Source organism: Gorilla gorilla, chromosome 2 (genome assembly GCF_029281585.2).
Source record: "Gorilla gorilla gorilla isolate KB3781 chromosome 2, NHGRI_mGorGor1-v2.1_pri, whole genome shotgun sequence".
NCBI classification, from domain to species: domain Eukaryota; kingdom Metazoa; phylum Chordata; class Mammalia; order Primates; family Hominidae; genus Gorilla; species Gorilla gorilla.
This window is the reverse complement of record NC_086017.1, coordinates 59370729-59383574: the sequence shown is the minus strand read 5'-3', so window position 1 is coordinate 59383574 and position 12846 is coordinate 59370729. Positions and strand designations below refer to the sequence as shown.

At 42.9% G+C, this 12846-nt stretch overlaps 1 protein-coding gene across 5 annotated transcripts in view; it reads right to left on the bottom strand.

The window, feature by feature from the left end:
• DAG1 (dystroglycan 1) overlaps nt 1-12846 on the bottom strand; it is a 66654-nt gene that overhangs the window by 20659 nt on the left and 33149 nt on the right. For all 5 annotated transcript variants that reach the window (XM_004034147.5, XM_004034145.5, XM_019024209.4 and 2 more), the window contains one exon: nt 4008-4408. In XM_004034147.5, coding sequence (XP_004034195.5) covers nt 4008-4292 — 285 coding nt within the window. In that variant the 5' untranslated portion in view covers nt 4293-4408. The remainder of the gene's footprint in view (nt 1-4007; nt 4409-12846) is intronic.

Below are 12846 nucleotides of genomic sequence, written 5' to 3'. Positions count from 1 at the left end.
CACACACACACACACACACCCGCCAGGAGTGGTGGTTCAAGCCTATAGTCCCAGCTACTCAGGAGGCTGAGGCAGGAGAATCGCTTGAACCTGGGAGGCGGAGGTTGCAGTAGGCCAAGATCACACCATTGCACTCCATCCTGGGCGACAAGAGCGAAACTCCATCTCCCCAAAAAAACACAAAAATTAGCCAGGTGTGGTAGCGCATACCTGTAGTCCTAGCTACTCGGGAGACAGAGGCAGGAGAATCATTTGAACCCGGGAGGTGGAGGTTGCAGTGAGCCGAGATTGTGCCACTGCACTCCAGCCTGGGCAACAAAGTGAGACTTTGTCTCAAAAAAAAAAAGGTTAAAAAATATATCCACTATGATCCTAGGTCTGTCTAATATGTTAAGATGTCTGTGTGTGTATGTGGCATGACCATCTCTTGATGAGCATAGAAAACGGTAGAGGACTTCACTCTGAATGGTAGAAACCACAGATTTTCTTTTTCCCTTTCTATATTTTCCACAATGTACATTTATGCATCATTATTATAATATGAAAAAAAATTCCTTTAATATATAGACTTTCTAAATCCTGCTTTACAGATGCAGAAACCAAAGCTCTAGGAACAAGATCAGGCTTTCTGACCTTCTGACTCCCCAGCCCATATAATCCTGGTGGTTAAGACTGGAATGAAGAGTCACACATCTTCATCTGTTTTTCTACAAGCTCATCAGCTACTAAATGGTCTGCTTTCCACAGATAAATATGCTCAGATAAAATCCTGTTTTCTCAGTAAAATCTCTTCACCCCCTTGGTAAATAAGCCTGTTAAACATCTCTCTGCCAAATACAACAAATATCTAGTTTGCTGTATCAGTTCAAGGCACTTCTGGCCAAGATTAATCCACGTAAAACATTCCAATGGCTACTGGAACAAAGGCAACGAATGCAAGGTATGGATATTCAGGATTAAATCTGAAGCTGAGCAAGAAATGTACCTTCCAGAGCCACCACTCTGTATCTAATGGTCAGATTAGCATCTAGCTTGCTGGGATATTACAAAGATTACAAGGAAACTTTATGCAAACACTCTGCAAACTAGGAAGAGCTCTGTGAACTGCTACATGTGAGCTGCTACATGGGCCAAGATCTTCAGAAATACGGTTGCCCCAGAGACCACAAGGTCACTCTGAGAACAAGCCATGGCTTAAAAAGAAGGTGACCAACAGGGAAAAGGAGGCGAACACAAGAAGGGAGCAGGCTGAAGGGAAGGTCCACCCAGATTCAGGGAAAAGGGCACAGACTCACCTCTGCAAGGAAAGAGTGGCATAGAACTTGTGGCCATTTCTAATCTAGAAGCCTGGGGCTTACGGGTCAGGGGGGCAAGCTGGTAAACACCCATCAGAGCCTATATGTGCTTTGACCAATGGAGTAAAATGGAAGTGTTGTTGGGCAAGTTCTGGGCCTTAAGAGACTGGGCAGCTTCCTTTCCTATTTCTTGAAATACCTAATCTTAAAATCCAGCTATCATGCTTTGAGGACACCTAAGCAGCCCATGGAGAGGTCTACATGAAGAGGAACCAAGGACACTGACCAACAGCCCCAGCTAAGCTCCCTGTCAACAGGCAGCATCAACTTGCCAGCCATGAATGAGCCAACTTAGAAGTGAATTCCCCAGCCCCAGGTGAGCCACTCTACCTAGTACCATGTGAAACAGAGATAAGGTTCCTTATCTCTGAATTCCTGGCCAAAAAATGTTGACTAAAACAAGCTGGTTGAGTTAAACCACTGTTTTGGTGGTTTAAACACACCAACAGAAAGCCAGAGCACTAAATGTATGCAGAAGTCTGAATGCAGAGATCATACAGAAAATACCTAACAAAGTATAGGTCTCAGAATACTTTTAGTTCACATGTAGGCCACACCTCTAGAGAAGGAATGCTGTAGGGCAGGAACCAGAAGTTTGAGACCAGCCTGGGGGACAGAGTAAGACCCTATCTAAAAAAATTTTTTTGTAACTAATTTTTGTATTTTTTGTAGAGTTGGGGTTTCACCATGTTGCCCAGGCTGGTCTCAAACTCCTGGGCTCAAGCAATCTGCCTCCCTCAGCCTCCCAAAGTGCTAGGATTACAGGTGTAAGTCATCACGCCCAAACTAAAAAAAAAATTTTTTTTAATTAGCTGGGTGTTGTGAGGCTGAGGCAGACAGATCACCCGAGATAAGGAGTTTGAGACCAGCCTGGCCAACATGGTGAAACCCCGTCTCTACTAAAAATACAAAAATTAGCCGGGCATGGTGGTGCGTGCCTGTAATCCCAGCTACTTGGGAGGCTGAGGCAGGAGAATCACTTGAATCTGGGAGGTGGAGGTTGCAGTGAGCTGAGATTGCATCATTGCATTCCAGCTTGGGTGACAGAGAGAGACCCCATCTCAAAATTAATTAATTAATTAAAATAAATTAAAATTTAAAAATTAGCTGGGCGTGGTGACGTGCGCCTGTAATCCTAGCTACTGAGGAGGCTGAGGCAGGAGACTCACTTGAACCCAGGAGGCGGAGGTTGCAGTGAGCCAAGATTGTGCCATTGCACTCCAGCCTGGGCGACAAGAGCGAAACTCCGTCTCAAAAATAAATAAATAAATAAATTAGCTGGGTGTGGTGGTGCACACCTGTAGTCCCAGCTACTTGGGAGGCTGAAGAGGGAAGAAGGCTTAAGCCTGGGAGGTTAAGGCTGCAGTGAGCCATGGCTGTACCACTGCACTCCAGCCTGAACAACAGAGCAAGACCCTGTCTCAAAAAAAAAAATTGTAAAAGAATATTTCTTTCTTGACATATGAAATTCAAAAATCTGTTTCAAGTCAGAATGGGACTATAAGTGTAAAAAATTAAAAAAGAAAAAGTATCCACAGTAAAGTTTTATTGCCCATTCATTTACATATTGTAAAGGCTACTTTAACACTACACAGGCAGAGTCGAGGAGTTCTGACAGAAACCATATGGCCTGCAAAGCCTAAAATATTTACTGCCTGGAGCTTGGTGCAGTGGTGCATGCCTGCAATCCCAGCACTTTGGGAGGCCAAGGCAGGAAGATGGCTTGAGCTCAGGAGTTCAAGACTAGCTTGAGCAACATGACAAAACCCTATCTCTACAAAAAGTACAAAAATTAGCCAGGTGTGCTGATATGTGCCTATAGTCCCAGCTACTTGGGAGGCTGAGGTGGGAGGATCACTTGAGCCTGGGAGGTCAAGGCTACAGTGAGCCATGTTCATGCCAGTGCACTCCAGCTTGGGTGAAGTGTGCTGACTTCTGCTCTAGAAGATGTTCATAACTAGAGGGGTACATCCCACCCACCTGTCCATGAAACAAACTCATTTAGGATCTAGGAGAAATTCCATGGTTCCACAAACTCAGACAGAGAGATGGTGCTTCATCACACAAAAGCTTCCTATTTCACCTGATTTCTATCCTGGGTCAACCAAGACACTCTTCTCTACACGGGCCTCAGATTCCATTGTTCTCTGGATGGCTTCTCCAAAGGATATGGGGCAAGGCTGAAGTTTGGGTACTAATTTTGGTTCTTAAGTGATCAATTACATTAGCCAACATACATCAGCAAATTAGAGCAGAACTCCTATATTTATTTATATCTTATTTTAAAAAGTAAGTTCAAAGCATAAAAGTCCTATTTTTTTGGGTTTAACTCTGTGTTTTATTAAAGGTAACCTTTCCCTATATATGTGACAGACCTTCCCAACAAATCCCTAAATCAGTGTTCAGTAGAACTTCCAGAGTAAAGGCTATTACATGGTGATGCCCTCAGAATAGGAACAAGAATAAAGTTTAGGATGCTATTCTGAGTATATAGGGATTCTCTTATGAACATCAGTGCTGTCCCTCTTCTAAGGGGGTACTGGAAGAACTGAGCTCAGAATTGGTGAAGCTTAGACTTGAAAAGGAAAAGCCACCAAAACTAAAATGGAAGATGAGAACTCTTCCTCATTTATGCTTTATATCCAATCTCACCTTGATGATATCTCCACTGGAGGCAATCAAATCTGTTGGAATGGTCACTCGAAATGAGCGCCCGACGACAGCTGTGCCATCAGGAATGCCAACCACTGTGGGAACAGCCTCGTGGAGGTCTGAGAGCACTGAGTGCATGGATGCCTCAAGCTGGTTTTCCCAGTCCCTGACAGCCTCTGAGGGTTCACTGGGCCAGTGGGACTGAGCCATAACCACAGAGAGCAGGAGGAGAAAGGTCCTCCCCCAGAGGGGCAGCAGCAGCGAGAGGCCCACAGACATCCTCATTCCAGGTCCAAGTTTGCTCAAGTCGATAGTCTTGCTAAGTAAGGAAGCAAGTGACTTGGTCCCAGAGCTGGGTTCTCACCCTCTGCACACCTGCTCCATCCCGGAGCACACAGAGCCTGAAAAAAAAAGAAAAGCAGGTTTAGACTTGAGCAATTCCAGTGGTTCAGTCACATACTATCCTCCACGAGTTATTGTCAAAAACATCTACCCCGAGTTGGATCAAGCCTCTTACCCCCATGCTCTCTTATACAGAAACCAACAGTTTCGTGCAACTCCTTAGCACTGGAAATGTAGCTGGTCCATTAAATATAAAATATACACTGGATTTTGAAAACTTCATTAAAAATGAATGTAAAATGCCTCACTAATACTTTTAAAATATTGATTGCAAACTGAAATGATATGTATTAGTAATATTTTGAATACAGTCAGATATATTCAATAAAATATATTAAGTAAACAATAAGTATTAACAAAGAATAAATAATAAAGAAATGTATTAAACAAGACGGGCGCCGTGGCTCACGCCTATAATCCTGGCACCTTGGGAGACTAGGGTGGGTGGATGACTTGAGGTAAGGAGTTCGAAACCAGCTTGGCCAACATGGTAAAATCCCATCTCTACTAAAAATATGAAAATTAGCCGGGCATGGTGGTGGGTGCCTGTAATCCCAGCTACTGAGGAAGCTGAGGCAAGAGAATCACTTGAACCCGGGAGGTGGAGGTTGCAGTGAGCCGAGATTGCGCCACTGCACTCCAGCCTGGGTGACAGAGCGAGACTCCACCTCAAAAAAAACAATAAAAGTATTAAGTAAAATATATGATTGAAATTAATTTAATCTGCTTTTCTTCATGTGGCTACCAGGAAAATTTAAGTGACATATGTGGCTCATGTTATATTTCTGTTGGGTGGCACTGCTTTAGACCTAACTTCCAATTTACAGGAAATATGGGAGCCATGCAAAGAAAATCACACAAATCTAGAATGTGGGATCTTCTGCCAAACAACTGGCCTGGTCTCTCCAAATGCTGACATCCCTAAACATAAGATGACTGTTCTCGATTTAGAGACAGCAACCAGACTCGATGTGTGTATCTTTCTAGGGGTGGGGGAGTGGGGACAGAGAAGGTTCTTGCTCTGTGACCCAGGATAGAGTACAGTGTCATGTTCATAGCTCAATGTAACCTTGAACTCCTGGGCTCAAGTAAATAGCTGGGACTTCAGGTCCACACCACTCCACTCAGCTAGTTTTTAAAAATCTTTTGTACAGACTGTCCCACTATGCTGCCCAGGCTGGCCTCAAACTCTTGGCCTCAAGTGATCCTCTCACCTCAGTCTCCCAGGATTAGAAAGGTGAGCAATCTTGCCCAGACAATGTGTATCTCTTCACTGGATTCTGGATTTACTTTTTAAAAAAACACGAGTCCAGCTCCCAAAGGGGTAATTGAGGAATTTTGCATGTAAACTGGAAATGGGATTTACTGTTATTTTTCTTAGGTGATATGATGGTAGTAAGACTCCATAGGGAATCATCCTCAATCTTATGAGTTGTATTTTGAAGTACTTAGGGATGAAGTGTCAAACACTCTGCAACTCACTTCAAAATTATTCAAAGAAAAAAAAATGTATACATGTATATATAGAGATACATTCATGTGGCAAGTGTAACAATGAGGCTTAGAAAAATACTTTGAGGCCTGGCGGGTGGGCGCAGTGGCTCATGCCTGTAATCCCAGCACTTTGGGAAGCTGAGACAGGAGGTTCACTTGAAGTCAGGAGTTCAAGACCAGCCTGGCCAGCATGGTGAAATCTTGTCTCTACTAAAGATACATGCCAGGCATGGTGGCTCACGCCTGTAACCTAGCACTTTGGGAGGCCAAGGCAGGCAGATCACCTGACGTCAGGAGTTCAAGACCAGCCTGGCCAACATGGTGAAACCCCGTCTCTACTACAAATACAAAAATTAGCCAGGCGTGGTGGTGCACGCCTGAAGTCGCAGCTACTTAGGAGGCTGAGGCAGGAGAATCCCTTGAACCTGGTAGGCAGAGGTTGCAGTGAGTGGAGACTGCACCACTGCACTCTAGCCTGGGTGACAGAGCAAGACCCTGTCTCAAAAACAATACATACATACATACACACAAAGAAATACAAATACAAAAATTAGCCGGGTGTGGTGGCAGGCACCTGTAATCCCAGCTACTCGGGAGGCTGAAGCAGGAGAATTGCTCGAACCCAGGAGGCAGAAGCTGAAGTGAGCCGAGAATGCACCATTGCATTCCAGCTTGGGCAACAAGAGCAAAACTCCATCTCATTATTAAAAAAAAAAAAAAAAAAAAAAAAGGCAAAATAAACCAAAAGCAAGCAGAAGGAAATAATAAAAAGCAAAAAACCCCAATGAAACTGAAAACAAAAACAGAGAAAAACCATTGAAACAAATAACTAGTTATTTGAAAAGATTAATAAAATTGATCAATCTCAAGAATGATACAAGAAAAAAGAGAAGACAATTACTAACATCAACAATGAAGCAGGAGATATCACTAGATATTGCAGACATCAAAAAGAAAAATAAGGAAACACTATAAACAACTCTACACAGACAAATATGAATCAAACTAAACGAACAGATTCCTCTCAAAAAATACAAACTACTACAACTCATCCAATATGATATAATTTCTATTAAGAAAATTATTTTACAGAGGCAGAAAGGATAAAATTTTTTTTTAAGACAGAAGTCCCAGGTACTCAGGAGGCTAAGGAAGGAGGTTGGCTTGAGCCCAGCAGTTCAAGGCTGTAATAAGCCATAATCACACCACTGCACTCTAGCCTGGATGACAGATTGAGACTGTCTCAAAAGAAAAGGAAAAGATAAAGGAAAAGGAAAAGAAAAAGAAAAAGAAAAAAAAGAAAAGAAAAATATTAAGGAAATTGAATTTGTAATTTATTTTTTTAATTTATTTATTTATTTGAGATGGAGCCTTGCTCTGTCGCCTAGACTGGAATGTAGTGCACAATCTCAGCTCACTGTAACCTCCGCCTCCCAGGTTCAAACAATTCTCCTGCCTCAGCCTCCCGAGTAGCTGGAATTACAGGCTCCCATCACCACGCCCAGCTAATTTTTGTATTTTTAATAGAGACGGGGTTTTGCCATGTTGGCCAGGCTGGTCTTGAACTCCTGACCTCAGGTGATCCACCCACCTCAGCCTCCCAAAGTGCTGGGATTACAGGTGTGAGCCACCACGCCTGACCCTGAATTTGTAATTTTAAAACTCCCACAAAAAGAAATCTACAGGCCTGAATGACATCAGTGGTTAAGTTCTACCAATCTTTTCCTTTTCTTTTCTTTTTTTTTTTTTTTTTTTTGGAGAAGGAGTTGGCCAGGCTGGTCCTGAACTCCTGACCTCAAGTGATCCACCCGCCTTGGACTCCCAAAGTTCTGGGATTACAGGCATGAGCCACTGCCAGGCACAAACTCTTCCAGAAAGCAGACAAGGAGGAAACACATCCTGATTCATTTTGTTTTAATATATTGAATTTTCTTTATTTAACTTTTTACTTAGTTTTCTTTTTTTTTTTTTCATTTTTCGTTTTTAGAAATGGGGTCTTGCTACGTTGCCCAAGCTGGATTTGAACTCCTGGGCTCAAGCAGTCCCCACCACCTCAGCCTCCTGAGTAGCTAGGACTATAGGCATTTGCCACCACACTTGGCTCCAATTCATTCTATTAAGGTAGCATTATCCTGATATCAAAATCAAACCAAGATATTACAACAAAACTACAGACCAGTATCTATCATGAAAACAGACACAAAAGTCTTTAAGAAAACATGATCAAACAGAATTCAGCAATATATTAAAAGAAATATACACCATGACCAAGTGGTACTTATTCCAGAGATGCAAGGAGAGCTCAATATTTGAAAATTAATCAGCTCAATATTTGAAAATTAACCATATTAACAGGCTACAGAAAAAAAATCACATGGTCATACCAATTGATGCAGAGAAAGTGTCTGACAAAATTCAACACTGATTCATAATAAAAAAACTCTCAGACAAATAGGAACAGAGGGGAACTTCTTCAACTTGATAAAGAGCATCTACCAAACACCCCTACAGCTAACATTGTATTTACTGGTGACAAACTGAGTGATTTATCCTTAAGAACAGAAACAAGGCAAAGAATGTCCACTACCACCATTCATACACAACATAATGCTAGAAGTTCTAGCTAGTGCAATGAAGTGAGAAAAAAAGTATAGTGGCCAGGCGCAGTGGCCCACGCTTGTAATCCCAGCACTTTGGGAGGCTGAGGCCGGTGAATCACCTGGGTCAGGAGTTCAAGACCAGCCTGACTAACATGGTGAAACCCCATCTCTACTAAATACAAAAAGTTAGCCAGGCGTGGTGGCGGGCACCTGTAATCCTAGCTACTCAGGAGGCTGAGGCAGGAGAATCGCTTGAACCCAGGAGGCGGTGGTTGTAGTGAGCCGAGATCAAGCCATTGCACTCCAGCCTGGGCAACAAGAGTGAAACTCTGACTCAAAAAAAAAAAAAAAAAGAAAAAAAAAATAGGCCGGGCGTGGTGGCTCACGCCTGTAATCCCAGCACCTTGGGGGGCCGAGGCAGGTGGATCACCTGAGGTCGGGAGTTCGAGACCAGCCTGGCCAATATGGAGAAACCCCATCTCTACTAAAAAAAAAAAATACAAAATTAGCCGGGCATGGTGGTGCATGCCCAGCTACTCAGGAGGCTGAGGCAGGAGAACTGCTTGAACCTGGGAGGTGGAGGTTGCGGTGAGCCAAGATGACGCCATTGCACTCCCACCTGGGCAACAACAGCGAAACTCCGTCTCAAAAAAAAAAGTTTGGCATACAGATTGGAAAAGAAAAAATAAAATTGCCCTTATTTGCAGATGACATAATTGTCTATGTAGAAAATGCCAAAGAATCCATAAGAAAACTCCTTACAGTCCTATATCAGTTCTATAATAAGTGAGTTCAACAAGGTCACAGAACACAAAAACATTCAAAAATTAATTGTATTTCTATATACTGCAACATGTGGACACCAAAATTAAAAATACAGTATCATTTAAACTATTCAAAAAAATTACTTCGGTGCAAATCTAACAAAACACATACAGAATTTGTATGCTGAAAACTATGCATACACCTGTGATCCCAGCTACGCAAGAGGCTGACGGAGGAACCCAGGAGTTTGACACCAGCCTTGGCAACATAGTAATTAAAAAAAAATAAGGGCAGGGTGCAGTGGCTCATACCTATAATCCCAACAATCTGGGAGGCTGAGGGAGAAGCATCACTTGAGCCCAGGAGTTAGAAACCAATCTGGGCAACACAGTAAGACCTCATCTCTACAAAAATTTTAAAAATTAGCCAAGTGTGGTGGCATGCACCTGTGGCCTCAGCTACGTGGGAGGATCGCTTGAGCCCAGCAGGTCAAGGCTCAGTGAGCCACATTCACACCACTGCACTCCAGCCTGGGCAACGGAGCAAGACCCTGTCTCAAAAATAACAATAGTAATTTTAAAAATTAAAAAAAAAAAAAAGAAGAAGACTGTAATGGTGGAGGGACAGATACATAGACCAATGGAATATAATAGGGAATACAGCTGGGCACAGTGGCTTACACCTGTAATCCCAGCACTTTGGGAGGCCGAGGCGGGCAGATCACGAGGTCAGGAGATCGAGGCCATCCTGGCTAACATGGTGAAACCCCGTCTCTACTACAAAAAAAAAAAAAATTAGCTGGGCGTGGTAGCGGGCGCCTGTAGTCCCAGCTACTCAGCTACTGGGGAGGCTGAGGCAGGAGAATGGCATGAACTCAGGAGGCAGAGATTGGAGTGAGCCGAGACTGTGCCACTGCACTCCAGCCTGAGCAACAGAGTGAGACTCCGTCAAAAAAAAAAAAAAAAAAAAAAAAAAGACTGTATTGGTGGAGGGACAGATACATAGACAAATGGAATATAATAGGGAATCCAGAAATAGACTTACACAAATATACCCAAGTGATTTTTAACAACAATGCAAAAGCAATTCAATGGGGAAAAAATTGCCTTTTCAACAAATGGTACAACCCAGATGTCCTTCAATGGGTGAATGATTAAACAAACTATGGTACATGCATACCATGGAATACTAATAAACAATAAAAATGAATGAACTATGGATATGCTCAACAACTTGGATGAATTTCCAAGCAATCTTGCTAAGTGAAAAAAAAAAGTCAACCTCAAAAGGTTACATACTATACTATATGGTTTCATTTTTATAACATTCTTGAATGACAAAATTATAGAAACAGAGAACTGATTAGTGGGTGCCAGGAGTTACAGAAGGGGGTCAGAGTGTGAAGGAGGTAGATGTGGCTATAAAAGGACAACATAAAATATCCTGTGGCAATGGAAATGTTCTGTACCTTGACTATACCATTTCCAATATCCTGCCTGTGATATATATTGTACTATATAGTTTTGCAAGATGTTACCATGGGGGGAACTGGGTAACTGTACATAGGATCCCTCTTCTAACAACTGTGAATTCAATTATCTCAAAAAATCTTTTAAATCTTAAGATAAATTTGAATTTGAATTTTAAATCTGACACAGTAAGACTCTGTCTCAAAAAAAAAAACCTTTAAATTTCTTTTTTTTTTTTTTTTTTTTTGAGACAGGGTCTCACTCTGTGGCCCAGGCTGGAGTGCAATGGCACAATCACAGCTCACTGCAGCCTCGACCTCCCGGGCTCACGCGATCCTCCCACCTCAGCTTCCGAAATAGCTGGGACCACAGGCATGTGCTACCACACCTGGCTAATGTTTTTGTACCTGTAGAGACAGTGTCACCATGTTGCCCAGCCTGGTCTCAAAATCCTGGGCTAAAGCAATCCACCCACCTTGGCCTCTCAAACTTCTGGGATTATAAGCATGTGCCACCAGGCCTGGCCAAGAATTTTTAATGCCTAAAGGACACCTTAAAGAAAGAAAAAAATGGCTAACCACAGGCTGGGAAAGAGCTTTTTCAATGCATGTGATAGGTAATGAATCCTTATCAAAAAATATCAAGCAACCTAAAACAATAAAAATGGGCTGAAGATAGGAAGAACGAACCAACAAGTAATTCACAGAGAAGAAAACCTGAATAGCAGTAAACTTACAAAAAGGATGCTCAACCTTACCAATAATCAGGGAAAAGAAAATTAAAGTAATAGCAAAAACCTTTCCACACCAATCAGATGGGCCAAAATGTTCCAATGTGACACCACTGAGGGGACAGGACCACATGGCTGTTGGTGGGAGCTGTGAGCTGCCCCAGCACCCTGAAGAAGACTCACCATGTAGCTGGGCCCTTCCACTCCTAGGCACACAGACAGGAAAGTGCAAACATATATGGAGAGATGGCATACGCATGTTCACTGCAACACTGGAAAGTTAAAAACAATCCTAATGTCCATATACTGGAAAATATATCAATAGGCTTTCATGGAATATCATGGAACTCTGTAGGACAATTAAAAAAACTAAAACAAGTATCAACATGCGTAAATCTCAAAAAGTGCTGGCCGGGCGCGGTGACTCATGCCTGTAATCCCAGCACTTTGGGAGGCCGAGGCGGGCAGATCACACAAGGTCAGGAGTTCGAGACCAGCCTGGCCAACATGGTGAAACTCCGTCTGTACTAAAAATACAAAAATTAGCCAGGTGTGGTGGCAGGTGCCTGTAATCCCAGCTACTCAGAGGCTGAGGCAGGAGAATCACTTGAACCCAGGAGGCAGAGGTTGCAGTGAGCCGAGATCACGCCACTGCATTCCAGCCTGGGAGACAGAGCAAAACACTGCCTCAAAAAAAAAAAAAAAAAAAAAGTGCTTAGTGAAAAGTGCCCACTGCAGAAAGATACAATATCATTAAGGTAAAATGTTTATGGGAGGCTGAGGCAGGAGAATCGCTTGAGCCCGGGAGGCGGAAGTTGCTGTGAGCCGAGGTCATGCCACTCCACTCCAGCCTGGTAGTGCTGGAGACACTGGTGTGGGAGACAGAGTGAGACTCCGTCTCAAAAAATAAATAGGCCGGGCGCGGTGGCTCACGCTTGTTATCCCAGAACTTTGAGAGGCCGAGGCAGGCGGATCACTTGAGGACAGCAGTTCGAGACCAGCCTGGCCAACATGGTGAAACTCTGTCTCTACTAAAAATACAAAAAAATTAGCTGGGCATGGTGACAGGTGCCTGTAATCCCAGCTACTCAGGGGGCTAAGGCAGGAGAATCACTTCAATCCAGAAGGCGGAGGTTGCAGTGAGCCGAGATCACACCATTGCAACCCAACCTGGACAACAAGAGCAAAACTCCTTCTCAAAAAAAATAAATAAATAAAACAAAATAAAATAAGTAAAATGTTTAAATTACATATTGTTTATGGATTCATGTATAATAAGAAAATCATGCAGAGGTTCATAAACACTAAATTCAAGATTTTGGTAACTGCAAAAGGAGGGCAAGGGGAAAAGGAGGGGTTCAAAAGGGTCTCCAACTTTG